The 27,376-nt window shown below is 47.2% G+C and overlaps 1 protein-coding gene across 1 annotated transcript in view; it reads right to left on the bottom strand.

The window, feature by feature from the left end:
• The window catches only part of dctn1b (dynactin 1b), a 113,582-nt gene that overhangs the window by 77,294 nt on the left and 8,912 nt on the right, over positions 1-27,376 (bottom strand). Inside the window, exons 2-4 of the mRNA XM_084311599.1 lie at positions 20,042-20,296; positions 18,535-18,616; positions 13,496-13,527 (exon numbers count right to left, since the gene is read on the bottom strand). Of these exons, the coding sequence (XP_084167725.1) occupies positions 13,496-13,527; positions 18,535-18,616; positions 20,042-20,296 (369 nt within the window). The remainder of the gene's footprint in view (positions 1-13,495; positions 13,528-18,534; positions 18,617-20,041; positions 20,297-27,376) is intronic.

Below are 27,376 nucleotides of genomic sequence, written 5' to 3'. Positions count from 1 at the left end.
CTCGGCCCCCGAAGCTTCGAATTCCAAAAAAAAGTCAAAGGTCAGCCCTACTACAAAGGGATAACCCTTTCACTACCACACTACAGAAGGTTAACCTTTCACTACTACAGAAGGTTAACCTTTCACTACCACACTACAGAATGTTGACCTTTCACTACCACACTACAGAAGGTTAACCTTTCACTACCACACTACAGAATGTTGACCTTTCACTACCACACTACAGAAGGTTAACCTTTCACTACCACACTACAGACGGTTAACCTTTCACTACCACACTACAGAATGTTGACCTTTCACCACCACACTACAGAAGGTTGACCTTTCACTACCACACTACAGAAGGTTAACCTTTCACTACCACTACAGAAGGTTAACCGTCTGTTGTGTGGTAGTGAAATGGTTAACCTTCTGTAGTGTGGTAGTGAAATGGTTAAAAGGCTTTAGGGAATTGTGACCATGGATCTTAAACAGAGCTCAAATAAATAGACTGTATAGCTTCATTACAAAATCAATGACTTCTTATATTGACCATCTCATCTATTATAAGATACAAATAAATAAAACAGATTGTAGAGAAGCACTCCCATTCCGAGACGGTTGATGAATAGCGTCCCAATATATCACGCTCCCCAAGGCCAGGATGTAGCTAATGAAAAACATTTGTGAGTCAACAGTGCCCCCTGGTGGACAAAGGCAGAAACGGCAGGCAGTGCACATCTGAGCAATTGTTTGATTGTTTGATTGATTGATTGATTGATTGATTGATTGATTGAATTGATTGAATGATTGATTGATTGATTGATCGAAAATGTTATTACCAGATTGCAGAATGGGTACAATCCAGTACAGCTCAATACACACAATTGTTAAGGGGATGCAGACCAGAGAAAGACTTTCGTCTTGTTTACATCAGGGTCCCCCATTTTCAATTCATCATAACATATATGACATACAGGTAGACAGTACTGTTGCATCTAGACATTTATGACATACCAGATCTACAAATATACAGTAATGTTTATGTGTACAAAAGGAGTCTAAAAAGAGAGTATATACATTTGAGGGGGAAGAAACTGTACATTGGAGGAGGTTGGGTAGGTGGGGTGGGGGGGGGGGGTTGGGTAGGCGGGGTGGGAAACTGTACATTGGAGGTGGTTGGGTGGGTGGAGTGGGGGGGGGTTGGGTAGGTGGGGTGGGGGGGGTTGGGTAGGCGGGGTGGGAAACTGTACATTGGAGGGGGTTGGGTTTGGACATTTACAGGGGCCAGTTTCGAATTGCAGTCTCCCGTAGGTGCTCTTTGAGAGTGGGTTTGAAAGTGGGCTAGCGATTCACATTCCTTTACTGCTGTAGGTAGGGCGTTCCACATTGTTGTGGCATAATTGCAAAACATGTTTAGTCCCTTGTTTTTTCTCATGCTCGGGTGGAGCCATAGATATAATATGTCACCACACATACTATCTATGGGTGGAGCAGGGCTGGAAAACAAGCGTCTCCTCTGGAGCAGTGTGCGATCGTTCAGACGACATGCTGTGTACATTGTGTGACTGTATGGCGTGGGCTATGGCCAAACAATAGCCTGTGAAATAAAGTTACTGTTTCCCGTGCAATACCGTGTGGACAATCAACTCCCTGCTAGCGAGGTTGCTACATTATTATTATAATTATCTAATTCTGACGATGTCTGTATAATTGAATTGAACGCAATCACCAATGATTTCTCCCAAATGAAGCTGTTAACACTTTCCGTGCCACTCACGAGATTTCTCTGGTTTTTTTTATAGGTGGTTGCTAGCCACTCACGAGATTTCTCTGATTTTTTTTTTTTTTTTTTGGGATCACCCGAGCCTACCCGAGTATAGCTGAGCGGCGCCGGCGATCACTGTGGAAAAAAGCGCCCCCTGTCGTCTCCCAGATGACATAAGTGATTTTGGAATGGACTCAATGAAAATGAATGGGGGAAAAAATCCGGTACTCCACATTTTCCAGTTCACTGATCCAGCCGGGGTTACCACAGTTCATTCTGGAACCTCAGATCCCCGTTGATCATGGAGATCTACAGTATCGCGTTGGATCCATACACGTATCGATCAGGAATTGGAATATACCAGTTGGATACCATCTGATGTCAGGTAAGGACTCTATGTTATCAGTGGTAGGATAATCAGAGTAAGTTTGATGAAGTTATAAGCTGTTTTGTGAAATGTCCTCTTTCGGTTTCACTGTAAAAGTCTGTGAGGAAATCAACGGAGCGATTATCAGTGCGCGGCCGTAATGTGCTTGCGTGCACGTATAATATTGATCATCTAGCGTTTATTTGAAAACGATTCATAAAAAGGCCGACGAATATCAACGTTGTGGAATATTCCACTAAAAGACGATTTTCATAGAATGCTCCAGAATTAGCTGTTTTTTATATCAAAACGGGGGCTTTTCTAACTGCTCTGAAACGGAAACGATGCGATAAAAAAACAATCTGCCTTGACAGCACTGACTGGAAAATAGTCTTTGATAATGCGATGGGCAGATTAGACACATAGCCATAATTTAAAACATAGATTAGGCGATATTAACGTTAACATTGGCGCCGATGGTGGCATTCAGCCGGTAAAACGGAAAACCAGGCGTGGCGCTCAAAGTGTTAAGAACAGGCAGGGCACATACCAAAAAATCTTACAGGAATAAGATGAGATATCTTCCTTTATTGATCCCCTTGGGGAAATTTGGCCACCATAACAGCATGGGGAGGGGAGGTACAGGTATGGGCAGGGTAATAGTAGAAAGATTAAAATATAGGCAATAAAATTTGAGCTGAATATAAAAATCTGAGAAAAATAAACAGTGAGATATACAGACAATATGTGTGTGTTTTTCTATTTGATTGTGTTTGATGTTTGTGTACATTATTAAATCAGCTACTGTCTTGATGTGGGATAGTTTGACTACTCTAGTATAGTGTTGTAGTAGGAAGTGTTGTTTACTCTAGTGTCTTCATGGACCTCCTCTGAACCTAATTATCCCAGCTGCTTGTAACTCTTGTTAGCTAACAATCCAGTACAGGGTGTCTGTATGCTGCTCTTCATGGAGCCCTGAAGAAATAATGTAGCCTCCTGACTCACATTAATATACATACAAATAAATAGAAAATGCCTGTCAATGATGTAAATGGACTGAGTTCAAAACAATTGATATCAATCCAACACCAGAGTCAATTACCACGACATCCACCTGTTTCCAATCAACTAATTAGAAAAGGAGAAAGATGATTGGCTGTCAAACCTGCAGAGCACCTGAACGTAAGAGGCCTGTGAGATAAGACAGCTCAGTGTGGGTTTGCTGGAAGTGGACAAAGGGGCCAGGATCTCTGTAGCTTTTGGAATAGATGCAAACTATGGCTAAAGCTGTAGGACTTGTTCTAAGGTAAAGTTTTGATCCATTGTGTTGAAATGTTGTGATTCTGATATAAGTAATGTTTAATCTAAATAAACTTGTTTTTGTTTAGAGTGGTGCTGTTGTCTTCGCTGACTGGAAGACATCATGCAAGCGGTGAGTTCATTTACATTTTGTCATTTAGCTGACACTTTTATCCAAAGCGACTTACAAGTTGTGTACAAGCCAGCAGGAAGGGTACAACTCTTATCAGCTGAGTAACAATGTTCATCCTTTCAAGAACAACCTGATTGTCAGGCTTGTGAATTAACTTGATGTGATATTCAACAGCTTACAGGTCTGCGTCTGTGGCTAAAAGTCTTGGAGATGCTACAGGGCCAGAATTGAGCTACCAGCCTTCCTACAGTAGCTCTAATGTTCATGATGAATCACTTGTTGGTAGTTATGGTCCAAGCTCAGGTTCCCTCAACAGTTATGGTCCCAGTAAATTGCTTGGTAGTTCTGGTCTTGGCTCACATGACCCCACTGACACACTAACGAGCACTGGATGGGGTTCATTTGGTTCATTTGCTAGTCAAGAAAGTAGCAAAAGTTACCAGTGGCCTCGACATAGATACCAGCAACCTCTACAGCAGCCTAGCTACAACAAGCGGCCTAGCTCCCAACGGCAAGAACCTGCACAGCAGCTTAGCTCTCACAAGAAGTCTAGCTACGACACACAACCTAGCTACCAACCACAGCAACCTGCACAGCAGCCTAGCTACCAACAACGGCAACATGCACAGCCTAGCTACAACAAGCAGCCCAGCGACCAACGGCAGCAGCCTAGCTACAACAAGCAGCCTAGCGACCTACAGCAGCAACCTGCACAGCCTAGCTACAAGCAGCCTAGCTACCAATGGCAGAAAACTGCAAAGCCTAGTAACCAACAGCTAAGCTACCATCTGCAACCTAGCGCTCAACCGCAGCAACCTGCACAGCAGCCTAGCTCTCAACAGCAGCTTAGCTCTCAACAGCAGCTTAGCTACCAACAGCAGCTTAGCTACCAACAGCGGCAACCTGCACAGCAGCTTAGCTCCCACAAGCAGCCTAGCTCTCAACAGCAGCAACCTGCACAGCCTAGCTACAACAAGCAGCCTAGCTACCAACAGCAGAAACCTGTGCAGCCTAGCTACCAACAGCAGAAACCTGTACAACAGCTAAGCTATCAACTGCAACCTAGCTCTCAACCGCAGCAACCTGCACAGCAGCTTAGCTCCCACAAGCAGCCTAGCTACCAACAGCAGCTACCTGCACAACAGCTAAGCTACCAACTGCAACCTAGCTCTCAACAGCAGCAACCTGCACAGCCTAGCTACAACAAGCAGCCTAGCTACCAACAGCAGCTACCTGCACAACAGCTAAGCTACCAACTGCAACCTAGCTCTCAACCGCAGCAACCTGCACAGCAGCTTAGCTCCCACAAGCAGCCTAGCTCTCAACAGCAGCAACCTGCACAGCCTAGCTACAACAAGCAGCCTAGTTCCCAACAGCAGCAACCTGCACAGCAGCTTAGCTCCCACAAGCAGCCTAGCTACAACAAGCAGCCTAGCTACCAACAGCATCAACCTGCACAGCCTAGCGACCAACAGCTACCTGCACAACAGCTAAGCTACCAACTGCAACCTAGCTCTCAACCGCAGCAACCTGCACAGCCTAGCTCCCAACAGCAGCAACCTGCACAGCCTAGCTCCCAACAGCAGCAACCTGCACAGCCTAGCTCCCAACAGCAGCAACCTGCACAGCCTAGCTACAACAAGCAGCCTAGCTCCCAACAGCAGCAACCTGCACAGCCTAGCTACAACAAGCAGCCTAGCTACCAACAGCAGAAACCTGCGCAGCTAAGCTACCAACTGCAGCCTAGCTCTCAACAGCAGCAACCTGCACAGCCTAGCGACCACCAACGGCAGCAACCTGCACAGCCTAGCAACCAACAGCAGCAACCTGTACAACAGCTAAGCTACCAACTGCAACCTAGCTCTCAACCGCAGCAGCCTGCACAGCAGCTTAGCTCCCACAAGCAGCCTAGCTACCAACAGCAGCTACCTGCACAGCCTAGCGACCAACAGCAGTTACCTGCACAACAGCTAAGCTACCAACTGCAACCTAGTTCTCAACCGCAGCAACCTGCACAGCCTAGCTACAACAAGCAGCCTAGCTACCAACAGCATCAACCTACACAGCCTAGCTACCAACAGCAGCTACCTGCACAACAGCTAAGCTACCAACTGCAACCTAGCGACCAACAGCAGCAACCTGCACAGCCTAGCGACCAACAGCAGCAACCTGCACAGCCTAGCTACAACAAGCAGCCTAGCGACCAACGGCAGCTACCTGCACAACAGCTAAGCTACCAACTGCAACCTAGTTCTCAACCGCAGCAATCTGCACAGCAGCTTAGCTCCCACAAGCAGCCTAGCGACCAATGGCAGCAACCTGCACAGCCTAGCTCCCAACAGCAGCAACCTGCACAGCCTAGCTCCTACAAGCAGCCTAGCTACCAACAGCAGCTACCTGCACAACAGCTAAGCTACCAACTGCAGCCTAGCTCTCAACAGCAGCAACCTGCACAGCCTAGCGACCAACAGCAGCTACCTGCACAACAGCTAACCTACCAACAGCAGCCTAGCTACCAACAGCAGCAACCTGCACAGCCTAGTTCCCAACAGCAGCAACCTGCACAGCCTAGCTACAACAAGCAGCCTAGCTCCCAACAGCAGCAACCTGCACAGCAGCTTAGCTCCCATAAGCAGCCTAGCGACCAATGGCAGCAACCTGCACAGCCTAGCTCCCAACAGCAGCAACCTGCACAGCCTAGCTACAACAAGCAGCCTAGCTACCAATGGCAGCAACCTGCACAGCCTAGCTCTCAACAGCAGCAGCCTGCACAGCCTAGCTACCAACAGCAGAAACCTGTGCAGCCTAGCGACCAACAGCAGCTACCTGCACAACAGCTAAGCTACCAACTGCAGCCTAGCTCTCAACAGCAGCAACCTGCACAGCCTAGTGACCAACAGCAGCTACCTGCACAACAGCTAACCTACCAACAGCAGCCTAGCTACCAACAGCAGCCTAGCTACAACAAGCAGCCTAGTGACCAACAGCAGCTACCTGCACAACAGCTAAGCTACCAACTGCAACCTAGCGCTCAACCGCAGCAACCTGCACAGCAGCCTAGCTACAACAAGCAGCCTATATCCCAACAGCAGCAACCTGCACAGCCTAGCTACAACAAGCAGCCTAGCTCCCAACAGCAGCAACCTGCACAGCCTAGCTACAACAAGCAGCCTAGCTCCCAACAGCAGCAACCTGCACAGCCTAGCTCCCAACAGCAGCAACCTGCACAGCCTAGCTACAACAAGCAGCCTAGCTCCCAACAGCAGCAACCTAGCTCCCAACAGCAGCAACCTGCACAGCCTAGCTCCCAACAGCAGCAACCTGCACAGCCTAGCTCCCAACAGCAGCTACCTGCACAACAGCTAAGCTACCAATGGCAGCCTAGCTCTCAACAGCAGCAACCTGCACAGCAGCTTAGCTCCCACAAGCAGCCTAGCTACCAACAGCAGCTACCTGCACAGCCTAGTGACCAACAGCAGCTACCTGCACAACAGCTAAGCTACCAACTGCAACCTAGTTCTCAACCGCAGCAACCTGCACAGCAGCTTAGCTCCCACAAGCAGCCTAGCGACCAATGGCAGCAACCTGCACAGCCTAGCTCTCAACAGCAGCAACCTGCACAGCCTAGCTCTCAACAGCAGCAACCTGCACAGCCTAGCTCTCAACAGCAGCAGCCTAGCTCTCAACAGCAGCAACCTTCACAGCCTAGCTACAACAAGCAGCCTAGCTCCCAACAGCATCAACCTGCACAGCCTAGCTACCAACAACAGCTACCTGCACAACAGCTAAGCTACCAACTGCAACCTAGCGACCAACAGCAGCAACCTGCACAGCCTAGCGACCAACAGCAGCAACCTGCACAGCCTAGCTACAACAAGCAGCCTAGCGACCAACAGCAGCTACCTGCACAACAGCTAAGCTACCAACTGCAACCTAGTTCTCAACCGCAGCAACCTGCACAGCCTAGCTACAACAAGCAGCCTATATCTCAACAGCAGCAACCTGCACAGCAGCTTAGCTCCCACAAGCAGCCTAGCGACCAATGGCAGCAACCTGCACAGCCTAGCTCCCAACAGCAGCAACCTGCACAGCCTAGCTACAACAAGCAGCCTAGCTACCAACAGCAGAACCCTGCGCAGCCTAGCAACCAACAGCAGCTACCTGCACAACAGCTAAGCTCCCACAAGCAGCCTAGCGACCAATGGCGACAATCTGCACAGCAGCCTAGCTCCCAACAGCAGAAACCTGTGCAGCCTAGCGACCAACAGCAGCTACCTGCACAGCAGCTTAGCTCCCACAAGCAGCCTAGCGACCAATGGCGACAACCTGCACAGCAGCCTAGCTACAACAAGCAGCCTAGCTCCCAACAGCAGCAACCTGCACAGCCTAGCTACAACAAGCAGCCTAGCTCCCAACAGCAGCAACCTGCACAGCCTAGCTACAACAAGCAGCCTAGCTACCAACATCAGAAACCTGCGCAGCCTAGCTCCCAACAGCAGCAACCTGCACAGCCTAGCTACAACAAGCAGCCTAGCTCCCAACAGCAGCAACCTGCACAGCCTAGCTCCCAACAGCAGCAACCTGCACAGCCTAGCTCCCAACAGCAGCAACCTGCACAGCCTAGCTACAACAAGCAGCCTAGCTCCCAACAGCAGCAACCTGCACAGCCTAGCTACAACAAGCAGCCTAGCTACCAACAGCATCAACCTGCACAGCCTAGCAACCAACAGCAGCAACCTGCACAGCAGCCTAGCTACAACAAGCAGCCTAGCTCCCAACAGCATCAACCTGCACAGCCTAGCTACCAACAGCAGCTACCTGCACAACAGCTAAGCTACCAACTGCAACCTAGCGACCAACAGCAGCAACCTGCACAGCCTAGCTACCAACAGCAGCTACCTGCACAACAGCTAAGCTACCAACTGCAACCTAGCGACCAACGGCAGCAACCTGCACAGCCTAGCTACAACAAGCAGCCTAGCGACCAACAGCAGCTACCTGCACAACAGCTAAGCTACCAACTGCAACCTAGTTCTCAACCGCAGCAACCTGCACAGCCTAGCTACAACAAGCAGCCTATATCTCAACAGCAGCAACCTGCACAGCAGCTTAGCTCCCACAAGCAGCCTAGCGACCAATGGCAGCAACCTGCACAGCCTAGCTCCCAACAGCAGCAACCTGCACAGCCTAGCTACAACAAGCAGCCTAGCTACCAACAGCAGAACCCTGCGCAGCCTAGCTACCAACAGCAGCTACCTGCACAACAGCTAAGCTACCAACTGCAGCCTAGCTCCCAACAGCAGCAACCTGCACAGCAGCCTAGCTACCACCAACCGCAGCCTAGCTACAACAAGCAGCCTAGCTACCAACAGCATCAACCTGCACAGCAGCTTAGCTCCCACAAGCAGCCTAGCTACCAACAGCAGCTTAGCTCCTACAAGCAGCCTAGCTACCAACAGCAGCTACCTGCACAACAGCTAAGCTACCAACTGCAACCTAGCTCTCAACCGCAGCAACCTGCACAGCAGCTTAGCTCCCACAAGCAGCCTAGCTACCAACAGCAGCTTAGCTCCTACAAGCAGCCTAGCTACCAACAGCAGCTACCTGCACAACAGCTAAGCTACCAACTGCAGCCTAGCTCTCAACAGCAGCAACCTGCACAGCCTAGCGACCAACAGCAGCTACCTGCACAACAGCTAAGCTACCAACTGCAGCCTAGCTACCAACAGCAGCCTAGCTACAACAAGCAGCCTAGCTACCAACAGCAGAAACCTGCACAGCCTAGTGACCAACAGCAGCTACCTGCACAACAGCTAAGCTACCAACTGCAACCTAGCGCTCAACCGCAGCAACCTGCACAGCAGCCTAGCTACAACAAGCAGCCTAGTTCCCAAGAGCAGCAACCTGCACAGCCTAGCTACAACAAGCAGCCTATATCCCAACAGCAGCAACCTGCACAGCAGCTTAGCTCCCACAAGCAGCCTAGCGACCAATGGCGACAACCTGCACAGCAGCCTAGCTACAACAAGCAGCCTAGCTCCCAACAGCAGAAACCTGTGCAGCCTAGCGACCAACAGCAGCTAGCTGCACAGCAGCTTAGCTCCCACAAGCAGCCTAGCGACCAATGGCGCCAACCTGCACAGCAGCCTAGCTACAACAAGCAGCCTAGCTCCCAACAGCAGCAACCTGCACAGCCTAGCTACAACAAGCAGCCTAGCTACCAACATCAGAAACCTGCACAGCCTAGCGACCAACATCAGCTACCTGCACAACAGCTAAGCTACCAACTGCAGCCTAGCTCCCAACAGCAGCAACCTGCACAGCCTAGCTACAACAAGCAGCCTAGCTCCCAACAGCAGCAACCTGCACAACAGCTAAGCTACCACAAGCGGCCTAGCTACCGCTACAAGCAGCCTAGTTACCACCAGCAGCCTAGCGACCAACAGCAGCAACCTGCACAGCAACTTAGCTACCACAAGCAGCCTAGCGACCAACAGCAGCAACCTGCACAGCCTAGCTACAAGCAGCCTAGCGATCAACAGCAGCAACCTGCACAGTTTAGCTCTCACAAGCAGCCTAGCTACCAACGGCAACAACCTGCACAGCGGCCTAGCTACCAGCAGCCTTCAGCACTGCTACCAGACCAACCGGCAGCTCCAGGTGACTAGTTACAGCAGCAACCCTATGAAACATAGTTGTCTGTCCCTGTAATGTTTGACTATTGGCTCTAATGTGTAGTTTGTCAAATGTTGGGCAGACGGGATTACTGTCGAACACTGAATCTAATCTTTTATGATTTACTGCTTTTATAAAAGAGAAACTGGGTCTGACTATTCCTTCTGACTCCACAGGTCTGAATGAGGAGCATTGGAACCAGGCTGGCTATTAATCCAGGAGGGAGGAAAGACTAGAAATGTACATTTCTGTTTTCCCTTAAACATCGCTTCTAATCTGTAGTTTTACCTGCATCACTTCTATCAGTCTGGCTCTAAAATGGTATTTTAAAACCCAGTTTTACTCTTTTTCAGAAACTTTGAAGACGTCTTCAATCTTGTGTATATGGACTGTATTTTAAAATAAAATATTTGTGTAATGGTACTTCGTCATTGGTGTTACCTCATTTATGTGTCTGGATAATTTAGTAATTATGCTGAACATCTAGATTTGTTCCTGGGCTCTGGTGCAGCAAAGGGTCTTTAGGCAGGACACAAAGCGTGACTAGACCAGAGGGGTCCTTGACGGGGAGTTCCTGATGTGTCCAACAACATACTAATGTTTCTTTTAATTAATTCACTAGAACTTTGCACAATGCGTGTCATTGGTGCAACATCCAGTGTTCTTCACCATTACAGCAGATGCTCTTTTGGATAAGTCCTTCTGTGGCTAAACTTATTTAGGCTTCTGAAAGTGCCCTGTATAAAGAATAACTCATGGTAGTCGGTTCCTTTGACATTGGTGTTTTTCAGTTGTGCTAAATGTTCTTTTCAAGCCCCACACTTTGGGAACCACTGGTCTAGGGTATAGAATTCGGGGGTAGGCAATTAAGTTTTTTCCAAGCCATGTATGGGGGGCCGGAAAAAACAAACTATGGCTAATTTAATATATTGATGATGGAAAAATGTTAACTCTGTGACAGACCACCTTCTAAGACATACATTTGTGGCAGAGAATGGACCAAATAAACTAGCTGCATAGGTGGCATAATAAACTAAACGACATACCTGTACACATTTGCACTGAACATTATACCTGTCTTTTTGCCATTTTATTATAAAACCAAAGACTAGCGCCTTATCTTTAAATTTATTAGAAGGATAAACCCCTTGAGATAGAGGGGGTCCTTAACATAGGATACAAAACACACAGGACAACAAATACACTGACTGACGCTCACCCCCACAATCCACACTGATTCCTCCCAAGAGGATCACCAATATATATATATGTTCCCTTATAAAACTCATACAAAATTATAATTGTATACTGTATAAACATGTAAGCCCTAACACAGTAAATCAATAGCGGCAACCAATGCGTCTGACAGCCCTTTCTGTGGAGTGCACTGGACTATTGAGAAACGATAGGAATTTTCCATTGGTTCTCCCAGTCCATGTGACCATTTCTAGCATTTCCATTGGCTATAGTGACGGACATAGATATATGATAAATGGATAGATACAGCGGATTAGATGCAGTCCAGAGAAAACAACCAATCTAGATATTTCAAGATTCTATGCTTTACATCTGCGCAATCTCAGAGATGCACTAAATTGAGATGACAATCGATTCCGATACAATAAAGCAATACAATAAAGCAAGTCTTTATCACAAACACATCCAAAGATATTTAAGGCTTTACAAAACATGTCTAGTGTTGCGCCCGGCTTTAGAGGGTTAAAAGCCTAATTGTATTTTTTATTTAGTTAATAAATGTCTTGTTGTAATTCCTTATATACCTAATGTAGCGCATCTTCTTGAAGCAGATTCAGCTTTTTTTGCTCTGATTTGACTTCAGTTTAATTGCATTGTTACTGTTCACATGTGTGGTGCCGTCATAAGTAAAGATAAAGTTTGAATGACTTACTGAACTGGTGTTTTAATTTCACACCACATGTGGTGTGGCTTGTTTGTTATTTCAGCACCAGGCGCTGTCCACCCACTTTCTTCATGTTGAGCAAGCGCTACATTGCACCTCGCTGCCTACCTGTTATTCACTCTCAACATGGATAAAACAAAGTATAATAATTTGATTAAAGAAAATTTAAAATTATTTTATATACATTTTCTTTTTAATAAAATATATATATTATATAATTAGACTTGTACTTGTATTATCTGCGAGACATCGCCACCACGCAACAAGCTCCACTGTCTGTGTGTACTCTAGTAGCCTCCAGCTACGGCCAGGATTCTCCGGAGCTGCAGCTGGACCTATACTCGAGTAGCCTGCAGCTACGGCCAGGATTCTCCGGAGCTGCAGCTAGACCCTATTGATCATATTCAACAACATGCCCTCAGCTCGAATACGCATCGAATGAGTGTTATAAAACATTGATATCAGGAGCTATCTGTGGCTACTGCTGGCCGGCTATATAACGTTGATACAGCGCCTCGGTGAACTATTTAGTTCAGTGGGACATTTCGTTTTGAACAGTGAGCTGGCGTCAGCTAACATGAGCTAGCTGAGGTATCATACACGTCTCTACTAGACTTGCTGGAGTGTTTGTTGATGTCAGGAGCTATCGGTAGCTGGCCGGCTAGATACCGTTCGGTTAGACAATGCCTCATCATGTATTGGACTGGAAGTGAATGGTTGACTGGGTCATTTTGTAACGGTAGCTAACGTTAGCTAAGGGAGACGCCGTCCTCCCGTCCCACTAGACTAGACCCGTGTTTACATGCGCGCGGGAGGGGCTGGAGGGAGGAGCAGACGCCGCACAGCTCCCGGTGTCTGAGACAGAACTCAGCGAGACGAGCGAGTGAGATCGGTTTTGACTATCGGCGAAAATAAAGCATTATCACCGATCACCGATCGCATATTCATACTGATTATCGGCCGATAACGATCTGTGGCCGATCGATCGGGGCATCCCTAATAATAAGCATTCTTTAAGTGCTGGTAGTTTCTCTATTTGGACATTATAGCTAACATATAGCCTAGCCTAGTTGGTCGGAATAAAAAAATTAAATAATATATATATATTTTTTATAATCTGAGGGGCCAGATATTATTGCTGGCGGGCCAATTTAGGCCCGCGGGCCGCCTATTGCCGACCTGTGGTGTACAGTATGAAGGTTGGTTCTGGCCCTGCTCCTGGCCACCAGTAGGGGGCCTACGATCTTCAGCAGCGTCAGTTTTGATTCATATCAAATATCATCCACATCATCCAAATCATCCCTGCCAGGCAGAGAACGTTGTGCCACAGTGCAGCAGCACAACCTCACTTACCAGTTTAGTAGACTTGGACGTCTCCAGGATCTCTGTAAAGGAGAGGGAGGGAGAGAGAGATATCTTTATCTTTACTTACATGTTGTACACATGTATCTTTATTTACATTTCTTGCACAATTCTGACACAACTCTGTTCACACATTTCTTTATTCTAGTAGGTCTATATTTTAATTGTACATCGTTTTAGCTTCGATAAGTGCTTACGTTTGTAAATGTATGTTTCCCTTTGAATTTAATCAAATTTAATTTAATTGAACATTTGTATTGAGAGAGAGAGAGAGAGCAAGAGAGAGCGAGACAGGCAGAGAGAGAGCGACAGGGAGAGAGAGAGAGAGAGAGAGAGAGAGAGAGAGAGGCAGAAAGAGAAAGCCAGACAGGCAGAGAGAGAGAGATAGGCAGGCAGAGAGAGAGTGAGCGAGACAGGCAGAGAGAGAGCGAGAGACAGGCAGAGAGAGAGAGAGAGAGAGAGACAGGCAGAGAGAGGGAGGTTTTATCAATGGTTCACTTGGTCTAAAGTTCCACCAGGATCCTGGTTTTATCTGATAGAACAAACATGTTATATTGTCTTTTCTCCAGGTGGCTAATGTCAGTCCAGCTGCTCCCTGGTCAGACCTGCTGGCAGCCCGTCAGCCAGCTGTCCATCTGTGACCTCGTCATGTCTGAGGCTGTGACGTGATTGGATCAAGCTGCAAAGCCGGAACTCAGCCGGAACAAGCGGTTTCCCCTTTAGCACTGAGGGACAAGCGGTTTCCCCTTTAGCACTGAGGGACAAGCGGTTTCCCCTTTAGCACTGAGGGACAAGTGGTTTCCCCTTTACCACTTAGGGACAAGCGGTTCCCCTTTAGCACTGAGGGACAAGCGGTTTCCCCTTTAGCACTGAGGGACAAGCGGTTTCCCCTTTAGCACTGAGGGACAAGCGGTTTCCCCTTTAGCACTGAGGGACAAGCGGTTTCCCTTTACCACTTAGGGACAAGCGGTTCCCCTTTAGGTAGCGCGGTGGCCCTGAGGGGGGTAGAGCGCTGTCATAATCCGGCGGGAGGACCTTGGTGGTCCTCATCGGAACCTTTGGGGGGGTTCTATCTCGCGGCCTTAGCCGGGGGCCCCGCCTCTCGTGCGGCCCTTAGAACTGGAACGCCTTCTGCATCCCGCTGCTAGGCAACTGGCGGGGTGCATGGTGGGGTAGACGGCGGTTTTCCGCTTGATCTACTCACCTTGTGCGTTTTTGGGGTAACTGTGCCCCACTACGCATGGTCGGAGTCCTACCCTCCGCTCCTCGTTTGGACGAGCGGTGGGGCCTGGACCCCACCCCGTGTTTTCTGATGGTCGTAAAGGGGACCTCAGGGGTGCATTTGTCGGGGCTACGCGCCCTGCTTCGCCCATTGTCCCATAGGCAAAAGCGGAACGCGTAGCCAGTAGAAATATAACGAAGGTTATCCGATAACCCTAGTTATATGATACTGGCGTAGCGTTCCGCCTTTACCAGCCCTGAGGACCCCTGGAAGGGGGAGCTGATCACCTCACCTGGGCTATATGCTGGCCGGAGGTGGGCATGATCAGACAGATGAGAAGGTACATGTCAAGTAGGTGCGCGCGTCCGCAGAGGACATCCCATAGGCGAAAACGGAACGCTACGCCAGTATCATATAACTAGGGTTATCGGATAATCTTCGTTTCCCCTTTACCCTCTCTACCTCCTTCTCTCTACCTCCTTCTTCTCTCTACCTTCTCTTCTCTCTCTACCTCCTTCTCTCTCTCTACCTCCTCCTCTCTCTCTCTCCAGACACTTCCATTATTTCCACTTCCTTCACGTGTTCTTTTCTCACTCCACTCTATCTGAATTCCTCTGCCCCTGAATGCCCCCCCCCCCCCCCCCATCCAGAACCTCATAGCTGCAGCGAGCGGTAACCATGGAAACAGCCCCATTGGCGCCACACTCCGCTTTTCTATTCTCCACCGGGGCCTGGTGGTCAGAACTGAACTGAAAGACACTGTGTGGAAGCTCACAGTCACACATGAACTGCCTCAAATCATCTTGAAATTCTCAACACTCATTTGTCCGGTCCATTCTTCCAGACCGAGAAGAGAGAGAGAGTGAGAGAGAGGGGGAGAGTGAGAGAAAGTGTGAGATTGTGTGTTTGTTTGTGAGAGAGAGGGAGAGAGAGAGGGAGAGTGAGAAAAGTGTGAGATGTGTGTTTGTTTGTGAGAGAGAGGAGAGAGAGAGAGAGAGAGAGAGAGAGAGAGAGAGAGAGAGAGAGAGAGAGAGAGAAGAGAGAGAGAGAGAGAGAGAGAGAGAAGAGAGAGAGAGAGAGAGAGAGAGGAGAGAGAGAGAGAGAGAGAGAGAGAAGAGAGAGAGAGAGAGAGAGAGAGAGAGAGGAGAGAGAGAGAGAGAGAGAGAGAGAGAGAGAGAGAGAGGTTTTATCAATGGTTCACTTGGTCTAAAGTTCCACCAGGATCCTGGTTTTATCTGATAGAACAAACATGTTATATTGTCTTTTCTCCAGGTGGCTAATGTCAGTCAGCTGCTCCCTGGTCAGACCTGCTGGCAGCCCGTCAGCAAGCTGTCCATCTGTGACCTCGTCATGTCTGAGGCTGTGACGTGATTGATCAAGCTGCAAAGCCGGAACTCAGCCGGAACAAGCGTTTCCCCTTAGCACTGAGGGACAAGCGGTTTCCCTTTTAGCACTGAGGGACAAGCGGTTTCCCTTTACCACTTAGGACAAGCGGTTTCCCCTTTAGCACTGAGGGACAAGCGGTTTCCCCTTTAGCACTGAGGGACAAGCGGTTTCCCCTTTACCACTTAGGGACAAGCGGTTTCCCCTTTACCACTTAGGGACAGCGGTTTCCCCTTTAGCACTGAGGACAGCGTTTCCCTTTACCACTTAGGGACAAGCGGTTCCCCTTTACCACTTAGGGACAAGCGGTTTCCCTTTACCACTTAGGGACAAGCGGTTTCCCCTTACCACTTAGGACAAGCGGTTTCCCCTTTACCACTTAGGGACAAGCGGTTTCCCCTTTAGCACTGATGGACCAGCGGTTTCCCCTTTAGCACTGAGGGACAAGCGGTTTCCCCTTTACCACTTAGGGACAAGCGGTTTCCCTTTAGGTAGCGCGGTGGCCTGAGGGGGTAGAGCGCTGTCATAATCCGGCGGGAGGACCTTGGTCCTCATCGGAACCTTTGGGGGGGTTCTATCTCCGCGGCCTTAGCCGGGGGCCCCGCCTCTCGTGCGGCCCTTAGAGCTGGAACGCCTTCTGCATCCCGCTGCTAGGCAACTGGCGGGGTGCATGGTGGGTAGACGGCGTTTTCCGCTTGATCTACTCACCTTGTGCTGTTTTTGGGGTAACTGTGCCCCACTACGCATGGTCGGAGTCCTACCTCCGCTCCTCGTTAGGACGAGCGGTGGGGCCTGGACCCACGCCGTGTTTTCTGATGGTCGTAAAGGGACTCAGGGGGTGCATTTGTCGGGGCTACGGCCCTGCTTCGCCCATTGTCCCATAGGCAAAGCGGAACGCGTAGCCAGTAGAAATATAACGAAGGTTATCCGATAACCCTAGTTATATAACTGGCGTAGCGTTCCGCCTTTACCAGCCCTGAGGACCCTGGCTGTTTTTCGTTTGAAATTCAGACTCGGAAGGGGGAGCTGATCACCTCACCTGGCTATATGCTGGCCGGAGGTGGGCTGATTCGACAGATGAGAAGGTACATGTGAGAAGTTTCAAGTAGGTGCGCGCGTCCACAGAGGACATCCCATAGTGAAAAACGGAACGCTACGCCAGTATCATATAACTAGGGTAATCGGATAATCTTCGTTTCCCCTTTACCCTCTCTACCTCTCCTCTACCTCCTTCTCTCTACCTCCTCCTTCTCTCTACCTCCTCTTCTCTCTCTACCTCCTTCTCTCTCTCTACCTCCTCCTCTCTCTCTCTCTCTCTCTCTCCAGACACTTCCATTTATTTCCACTTCCTTCACGTGTTCCTTTCTCTCCAACTCTATCTGAATTCCTCTGCCCCTGAATGCCCCCCCCCACCCCCCCATCCAGAACCTCATAGCTGCAGCGAGCGGTAACCATGGAAACAGCCCCATTGGCGCCACACTCCGCTTTTCTATTCTCAACCGGGCCTGGTGGTCAGAACTGAACTGAAAGACACTGTGTGGAAGCTCACAGTCACACATGAACTGCCTCAAATCATCTTGAAATTCTCAAACACTCATTTGTCCGGGTCCATTCTTCCAGACCGAGAAGAGAAGAGAGAGTGAGAGAGAGTGAGGGAGAGTGAGAGAAAGTGTGAGATTGTGTGTTTGTTTGTGAGAGAGAGGGAGAGAGAGAGAGAGGGAGAGTGAGAGAAAGTGTGAGATTGTGTGTTTGTTTGTGAGAGAGAGGGAGAGTGAGAGAAAGTGTGAGATTGTGTGTTTGTTTGTGAGAGAGAGGGAGAGAGAGGGAGAGTGAGAGAAAGTGTGAGATTGTGTGTGTTTGAGAGAGAGAGAGAGTGTGTGTAAGAGAGAGAGAGGGAGAGAGAGAGGGAGAGTGAGAGAAAGTGTGTGTGTGAGAGAGAGAGAGGGAGAAAGAGAGAAAGCGTGTGTGTGTGTGTGTGTGTGTGTGTGTGTGTGTGTGTGTGTGTGTGTGTGTGTGTGTGTGTGTGTGTGTGTGTGTGTGTGTGTGTGTGTGTGTGTGTAAGAGAGAGAGAGGGAGAGTGAGAGAAAGTAAGTGTGTGTGTGTGTGTGTGTGTGTGTGTGTGTGTGTGTGTGTGTGTGTGTGTGTGTGTGTGTGTGTGTGTGTGTGTGTGTGTGTGTGTGTGTGTGTAAGAGAGGGATGTGTTGACACAGCAGGGCTCCTGTTTACTCTCACCGCCACAGAGCAGGTGAGGCGGCTGACAGCAGCCTGACATTGAAACATTGTGACATCATCGTCTGCCAGGGCTCTCGACAAGGGACGACATCAGACTGTTCCTACTGTATCATATTAGAATAGAGGGCTGATCTGAGACCAGGAAGTTCTATTGTGTGTGTGTGTGCGTGTGCACGCGTGTGTGAGCCTTTACCGCGTCTGGGGACCTTGTTGGTGGTGGCTGGCTCAGGTGTCTCAGGGGACGTTGTGTCTGCCCCATCATCTACCAGCTGGATCTGAGACAGGTGGGGGGGGGGGGGGGGGGGGGGGGGGGGGTGAGAGAGAAGGACAGAGATGAAGAGAGAGATAGAGAGAGGGAGAGAGATAGAATTCCAACACATTATATCCTTTCAAATGTCTTTATGTAATGTCTTACAATCTGCACCATGAAAAGTGAGACAGAGACACATTCCAACATATCAGAGCATTTATTTACTTATTTATTTAATTAATTTCCACTTTCACCATGACAACCACAGAGAGAGAGAGAAAGAAAGAAAGAAAGAAAGAAAGAAAGAAAGAAAGAAAGAAAGAAAGAAAGAAAGAAAGAAAGAAAGAAAGAAAGAGAAAGAAAGAAAGAAAGAAAGAAAGAAAGAAAGAAAGAAAGAAAGAAAGAAGAAAGAAAGAAAGAAAGAAAGAAAGAAAGAAGACTGAGACAGAGAGAGACAAGACAGACAGAGAGGCAGACCGAGACAAGAGACAGAGACTGAGACAGAAAGAGGCAGACTAAGACAGGGACAAGAGACTAAGACAGAGACAAGAGACTGAGACAGACAGAGAGACAGACAGAGAGGCAAACAGAGACTAAGACAGACAAGAGACTGAGACAGAGACAAGAGACTGAGACAGAGAGAGACAGACAGAGAGGCAAACAGAGACTAAGACAGACAAGAGACTGAGACAGAGACAAGAGACAGAGACAGAGAGAGACAGACAGAGAGAGGCAAACAGAGACAAGAGACTGAGACAGAGAGACAGAGGCAGACAGAGAGACTGAGACAGAGAGACAGAGAGACAGAGGCAGACAGAGAGACTGAGACAGAGAGACAGAGGCAGACAGAGAGACTGAGACAGAGAGATATGTGTTGTCGGGGGCAGAGACGGCAGAGCAGCCATGATCATCATCTCTGTTTGAAATCTAATCCTGGTGTGTAATACAATCATCTGTTCCCACGGTAACCTTTAGAGCTGCAGCACCGGCCCAGTCAAGGCCCAGCCAGGGGGAGACAACACAGCACCTAATCAAAAGATATTCTGTGTGTGTGTGTGTGTGTGTGTGTGTGTGTGTGTGTGTGTGTGTGTGTGTGTGTGTGTGTGTGTGTGTGTGTGTGTGTGTGTGTGTGTGTGTGTGTGTGTGTGTGTGTGTGTGTGTGTGTGTGTGTGTGTGTGTGTGTGTGTGTGTGTGTGTGTGTGTGTGTGTGTGTGTGTGTATTCGTGTATGTGCGCACATGTGTATGACTGACTGTGTGTGTGTGCATGCGTGCGCATGTGTATGCCTATGTGTGTGTGTATGTGCATGCACGCATGTGTGTGCATGTCCATGTGTGTATGTCTGTGTACGTCTGTGTGTGTGTGTGTGTGTGTGTGTGTGTGTGTGTGTGTGTGTGTGTGTGTGTGTGTGTGCACTTCATTCTCCTCATCCTCCTCATGACGTTGTTTACCTGCGACTGTCGGACGAATATCCCGCGGTTCTCCTCGCAGGTGAAGTAGCGTTTCCCCTGAACGGTGCCGTCGTTCTTGCCCTTGGCCTCGTCCAGGATGACCCCCACCCACTTGCCCGAGGCGAAGAGGGTGGTGCCGATGTAGGCGACGGTGCCGCGCTGCCCCTTGCCGATCACCTCCACCAGGGAGCCCACCTTGGCCGGCCGGCCGCCGCCCCCGTCAGAGCTCATCCTGCTGCTACCACTGCTGGTGGTCTGGATGGGGGGAGAGGAGGGGGGGGGGGGGACAGAACACCGGAGTTAGGACACACCACTAGTCATTTGATTTTACCTTTATTTAACCAGGCAGGTCAATTAACCCCTTTCACTACCACACTACAAAGGGTTAACCCTTTCACTGCCACACTACAGAAGGTTAACCCTTTCACTACCACACTACAGAAGGTTAACCCTTTCACTACCACACTACAGAAGGTTAACCTTTCACTAACGCACCACAGAAGGTTAACCCTTTCTCTACCATACTACAAAGGAGTACAGAAGGTTAACCCTTTCACTACCACACTACAGAAGGTTAACCCGTTCACTGCCACACTACAGAAGGTTAACCCTTTCACTACCACACTACAGAAGGTTAACCCTTTCACTGCCACACTACAGAAGGTTAACCCTTTCACTACCACACTACAGAAGGCAGGTCAATTAAAAGAAGCCACCCAACTCCTCGTCCAATCAACAGTCATCTCCCGCCTCGACTACTGCAACGCACTGCTCGCTGGCCTCCCGGCCACTGCCACCAAGCCTCTTCAACTCATTCAGAACGCAGCGGCCCGCCTGATCTCAAACCTACCGAAGTCGGCCCATGTCACTGCACTTCTTAGGGACCTGCACTGGCTCCCCATTTCCGCACGAATCCGCTTCAAGGCCCTCGACCTGGCATACCGTGCGGCAAAGGGAACCGCTCCCGCCTACCTCCGGTCAATGGTCTCTAACTACACACCCTCAAGACCCCTACACTCTGCATATTCTGGCCGCCTCAGACCCACTCCTATCCGAGCTCCGGGAGGTTCATCAAGGAGAAGCCACCTTTTCTCAGTCCTTGCCCCACAATGGTGGAACGAACTGCCCACCAGTTAGGACAGCCGAAACCCGTCCAATATTTCGCCGTCGACTAAAGACGTACTTCTTCAACCATTATCTGAAATGGAAAAAAAAGAATCTAACCCTAACCTTACTGTCATGCACTTGTCCTAATATACTAACCTACACTGTAACACTCAACACTTTGATGAACATTGTTACTCAGCTGATAGAGTTGTGCCCTTCCTGATGACTTGTCGTACAGAACTTGTAAGTTGCTTTGGATAAAAGCGTCAGCTAAATGACTAAAAATCTTTCAGCGTCAGGGGTCTGGGCTTTGGAGGGACGCCGCCCCCATCGCTTCTTGATTCTACTGCGCAGGTGCACCAACCGACCTGTAGGAGTCGCTGTCCACAACGTCCGATCCCCACCCATCAGTTTCCCTCCCCCTAATACTGCCAATTGTATTAGTACGGACGACCAGCCAAACTGAAAACAATGTGGAGCGCTGGGCTTGAACCCAGCGTCTCCAGAATTGGAGGTGAGTGCCTTGCCCACTGCACCACCTAGCCGCCCTAGCACTCAACACTTTGATGAACATTGTTACTCAGCTGATTTGAGTTGTGCCCTTCCTGATGACTTGTCATGCAGAACTTGTAAGTCGCTTTGGATAAAAGCGTCGGCTAAATGACTAAATGTAAATGTAAATATAGACAGTGAGAAGGTAGCGTCACATGGTCTAAAGCAGTACAGTAGGTATATAGACAGTGAGAGGGTAGCCTCACATATTAGCCAATATTAATGGCTTTTCTTTATATAATGCATTGCAAACATAATGCAGAGAAAAATGCTTGGGGTAATTTAGAAATGGTGTCATCACATTTTGTCCAGCACATATTCTCTGCCTCCACTACATAACTCAGTCATAATACTCACACATGAATCTCATAGCTAGCTTGATGGAGTAGAGAATACATGGTTTAAAGTTGGCAGAAAGGACATCAGACGTTTTACCAGTGACTTCACTCATTATGTTTTATTTTAAACTTTTTTTCTTTTTTTTTTCTTTTTTTTTTTTTTATTATTGCAAAACAGAAATGATTAAAAGTCAGTACTCAACACACAATGCATAATGAAACGTACAGTCAAGGTGGCTAAAATTACATGCAAGTACAGAAACCAGACAGAAAAAAAAAGTCTATAATAATATTTTACCGTATACAGTGTATATCCAACGAAATTAACAATTATGCAGATGCCTTATACAGGATATACCCCTAATACCTATTTTCTAAAACCCTACACACATATGCTCCAGCTCGAACCCCCCCCCTCCCGGACCCCTCCTTGGATAGTACCTCCATTATCCCTCACTCCTAACCAGACACTACCATTATAAGCTAGCTTTTTTTCTTTTTATATACCTACCTATTACCTATTACTACTCACTAATGATGAATCTAAATATGAAGATAGATTCATCATTAGTAAAGATTAAGCTATTTAGAATAGAATATAGAATAGAACATGCAATGCAAACTAGTTTGATTCCCGCGCAAATATAATTCAGTTAATGTCTCACACTTTTTTTTATTCATATATTTTTTACAGATGGCTGAGGGTGGAAGGTGTGAGACTACATAAAAAATATATATATATTGATATTGGAATATTTTACTCCCTAATATTAATAGTGTCTTTATACCTGTATCACTGTACATATAAATATACTACAACTCTGTACATACATCTGATTAGCACTATACCCAGTAGTACTCATTTATATATTTTATATAAAATAGTACTATACCCAGTTTACTATACCCAGTTTAATCACCTGTACATTGTATATTACTATTGCACTTTACTGTTACATTTGAACTCTGTTTGGATGCCAAACTTATTTTCGTTGTACTGTACTTGTGCTGTATAATGACATTACATTTTAATCTAATCTAATCTAATATAATAGGCTCTAAGCAAATGCCTCAAAGGCCCTACTGTATTATGATGACGCACCACTCTCCATGGTGCTGAACCAAAATTGTGTTTTGGGAGAGGTAACCTTTCTGCTGTGTTTCTGCTGTGTTTCAGCTGCGTTTCTGCTGTGTTTCTGCTGTGTTTCAGCTGCGTTTCTGCTGTGTTTCTGCTGTGTTTCAGCTGTGTTTCAGATGCGTTTCTGCTGTGTTTCTACTAGGGGTTAAGTGTCTAGGGGTTAAGTGTCTTACACTTTGACAAGCTGCCCGGGAGGAGCAGGAATCAAACTGGGAACCTTCCGATTACCAGACGACCCCTCTACCTCCTGAGCCACTGATAGTCTTACTTTAAAGGGAACAGCAAACCACTGCATCACATTTCAGAAAGCATCCGTTTGAGAATAATGTTCTGCTTGAGGGCAAATCCCCCGATTTAGAAAAGTGGAACAAACAAACTAAACAGAAAACGACTGTTGCATCATTTTATGAGATGAGTGCGCTTTATATGGATATAACTGCATATTAAATCTTTATGGCCTACATTGAAAATATATATTTAAAGATTTAAAGATTTGCCAGAGGGCAGAGAGAAGAGTTGTACTGTCACTCTGAGCTCAGTGATGCGTTATATAGTCTGATGGCTGTCGGAATGAAGGACTTGCTGTGCCGTTCAGTGTTGCATCTTGGGAGTCTTAGTCTAACACTGAACATGCTCCTTCTATCGGCCAGGTCCGTGTGTAGTGGGCGGGAGGGGTTGTCCATGATGGAGTGGAGCTTAGCGAGGCTCCTCTTCTCTGACACCGCCGCCAGAGAGTCTAGCTCCACCCCCACCACGTTACTGGCCTTCCTGACCAGCTTTTCCAGCCTGTTTGCGTCCCCCGCTCTCAGTCCGCTAGCTTGGGGCACTTGGGGCAAAAGGGCAGGGGCTTAAGCCCCGCTTCGGCCCTATCTGTGCACGCCACTGGTCACATGGTCTAAAGCAGTGGTTCTCAAACGTTTTCACATCAAACACCCCCAAATTGACATTAGACCCCGGACCCCACGTTGATAAGATGTTGTCTTTACTAGATATGATCTAGTCCAAAGTTCTACAGCTGTTTACCCCCCCCCCCCCCCTCCCAAGGAGCACTGGGGGCCCCTAGACCCCATGTTGCGAACCACTGGTCTAAATATTGTTTCAGGGGCCTTTCTAACCAGCCAAGAGCCACGTGTACCAAGGAAACATCTCTCGTAGAAACACAGACTCAGATGAAACTGAGTCTATATATAGAATAAATGATTTGCTTTCTGCAGTACTGATACTGCTCTCTCGCCCCAAAAGGAAATGTTTGGAGAATCCTGCTATACTAATGCAGGGTAGCTGGGGGAGGGAAGGACCCACATAACTTCAACGGATAGAAACAGAAATTCCCGTTCAACTCTAAATTCTTCCATGGTTATTATTTACCTGGTGTGCTCAAGATGGCTGCGTTTCACCAACCACATGGAGACCTGCCACTTTACAGGGCATCACTAAGCCATTTAAGCCAGGTATGTACAGACCTAGGACCTATGAACCAGCCAGGTATGTACAGACCTAGGACCTATGAACCAGCCAGGTATGTACAGACCTAGGACCTATGGACCAGCCAGGTATGTACAGACCTAGGACCTATGGACCAGCCAGGTATGTACAGACCTAGGACCTATGGACCAGCCAGGTATGTACAGACCTAGGACCTATGGACCAGCCAGGTATGTACAGACCTAGGCTTATCAAAATAAATGGTTTGGTTCCGTTTGCCGACCGACCCTGCCGATTTAGGTGCGACCCAATTTAGTATTGAGTAAAAAAACAAAAAAATAAATATTTACAATAAAGTTTCATAAAAATCTTAGTCAAACCTTTAGTATTATGGATATTAAACACGCTGGCAGAGTACATGCGTCCATGTTGTCGTGAACATTTTAATTAAATAAAGAAATTCAATATCCATAGTCGCCGTGGGAAAAAATTTAATAAATTCCCTACCTACCCATGGCCTTAACTGACAAACAACAGGAACCAAACAATTTATTTTGTTAGGCCCTATCTATCAGTCTATTGCTGACAGGATGTAAACTAAGGTACCCTGGCCAAACCGCACCATAAATAACCAAAGTATAACCACAAAAAACCACAAGGTGCATGTATTGACTATAACCCTGCCTCATACTCTATGATAAGTAACCACAGATTTGAGGTAAACAACAATTCCTCTGGCAGCCATCCCTGCTGTTACATTTTGACATGGCTATATATTATGCTGGACTTCATCAGTGACAATACAGGCAAGGATGACAGCTCGTATTTTACTGCTGAAGAGCCACATTTCAGATCAAATACAGGCGAGGATGACAGCTTGTAGACCTCAGCTGTGATAGTTTGTAATCTAATAACCCCACGTATTACAGTTGGCAGAGCTGTGGTCCAGGACCGATGATGACTCAGCAGAAGAGAACAGCACTGACGTTTGTTTTCTCCAAATGTGTGCCGATGTTCTTCTGACTCATCGTTAGTTTACTGGAAACATTAGTGTCCAACAATGTCTGACACACTCTTGGCGTTGATGCAGCAATACTTAATTACCTCACACCTGTCCGTGAATTAAATATCTCGAAAGGTAATCTGGGCCCAGATTGTGGCGAATTTGCTGTGCACACATGACCCCAAGAGGAAGATGGAAAATGGTAAATGGACTGCATTTATATAGGAATAGACCTGTTGATTTTAGTGACCCTGTGAGCATAGAGGCTATTTAGCGTAGTCAGCAGGCAGATTTGGACAGTAGACACTAAATCCATGGTTCCCAAACTTTCTGGGCCCAAGGCACCAGAAGTCAAACCAGAATCTCAAGGCACACCAACTTAACAGTCACTGTAATAAATCAATTATGGAGATGTTCTCAAATGTCCTAATTATATTGTCTTTGGAGATATTTCCCCTATGATATCAAGGCCCAGTAAGAAGACTATGGCATGTTGATGTGCAATCACATTTCAGAAACATAGATGAACAGTGCAATGTCAAGAACAGCACAAGAAGCACTTGAGAACTATTAGGAATGATGATGATCACTAAGTGTGTCCGACTCTTAACCACAAAAACCTGCACGGACTACGTATGATGAATATCATGCCAGTTAGGCTACCTTGTGTATACTGTTTACTTTTACTCATAGTATACATATAGGGCCTATTCAGATTAAAATTCTTTATTGCAACATATAATATAACCGATAGGGCATACAGACCCTCATCTGCACCTTTGTTTACACTGTACATTTGTAAAAAAAAAAAAAAAAAAGAAGAAAAAAATATATATGTTAATTATGTTTAAATTTTTTCTCATATCTTTATATTCAGATCTAATGTTATTGCCTATATATATGTCTTTCTACTATTACCCTGCCCATACCTGTATGTCCCCTCCCCCTATGCTGCTATGACGCCCAAATTTCCCCAAGGGGATCAATAAAAAAATATCTCATCTTATCGTATTTCATCACTTCTATGTGGAAGTAATAGGCATCTGATTAACAAGTGCAGATATCTTACAGTATTTCTGTTTATCTCTTAGCAGTATGTTCATTGATTCATACATTAATTAAGGTATATAAAAAGCATTTCCCACTAGGTATGAATAAGTGAGCGCTGACACAAACATGTACATCGAACGGAAATGTTTTATGAAGCCTTATAAAAAATGTATTGGTCTAAAATGTCCACGGCACGCTCTCTGTCTTGCGTCACGGCATGCCGGTTGAAAAAAACTATTTTTAATAAAATAAATAATATATGTGTATATTTTTTTTTTTTTTTTTTCTATTCATTCTGTTTAAACCAATGGGTTTTTTCTTCACAGTTGCAGATACAGATTAGGCTACACTAATATTATAGTATTAAAAGAAACTGAACTGATGAGTTATATTCATTAAAGAAAGTTGATTTAATTGATTTAGTTGGGCTGGGGCTTCTCCCTGGGCTGGGTCTGGGGCTGAAAAGTTGATTTAATAAAAGAAAAAATACTAATTTAATCAGATTAATCACTTTATTGGTATACATTTTATTTTTTATACGTCCGTTCGCAAAACCCTGACGAAGTTCGAATCCCAAAAACAGGCTTCGGGGGCAGCCTTACTAACCACCGTGTCTGACTAACCACTGTTTCTGACTAACCACTGTGTCTGACTAACCACTGTGTCTGACTAACCACTGTTTCTAACTAACCACTGTGTCTGACTAACCACTGTGTCTGACT

Source organism: Notolepis coatsorum, assembly GCF_963971535.1.
Source record: "Notolepis coatsorum genome assembly, chromosome: 3".
NCBI lineage: Eukaryota > Metazoa > Chordata > Actinopteri > Aulopiformes > Paralepididae > Notolepis > Notolepis coatsorum.
The sequence above is the reverse complement of the archived record's forward strand: the minus strand, read 5'-3'. Positions and strand labels throughout refer to the sequence as shown.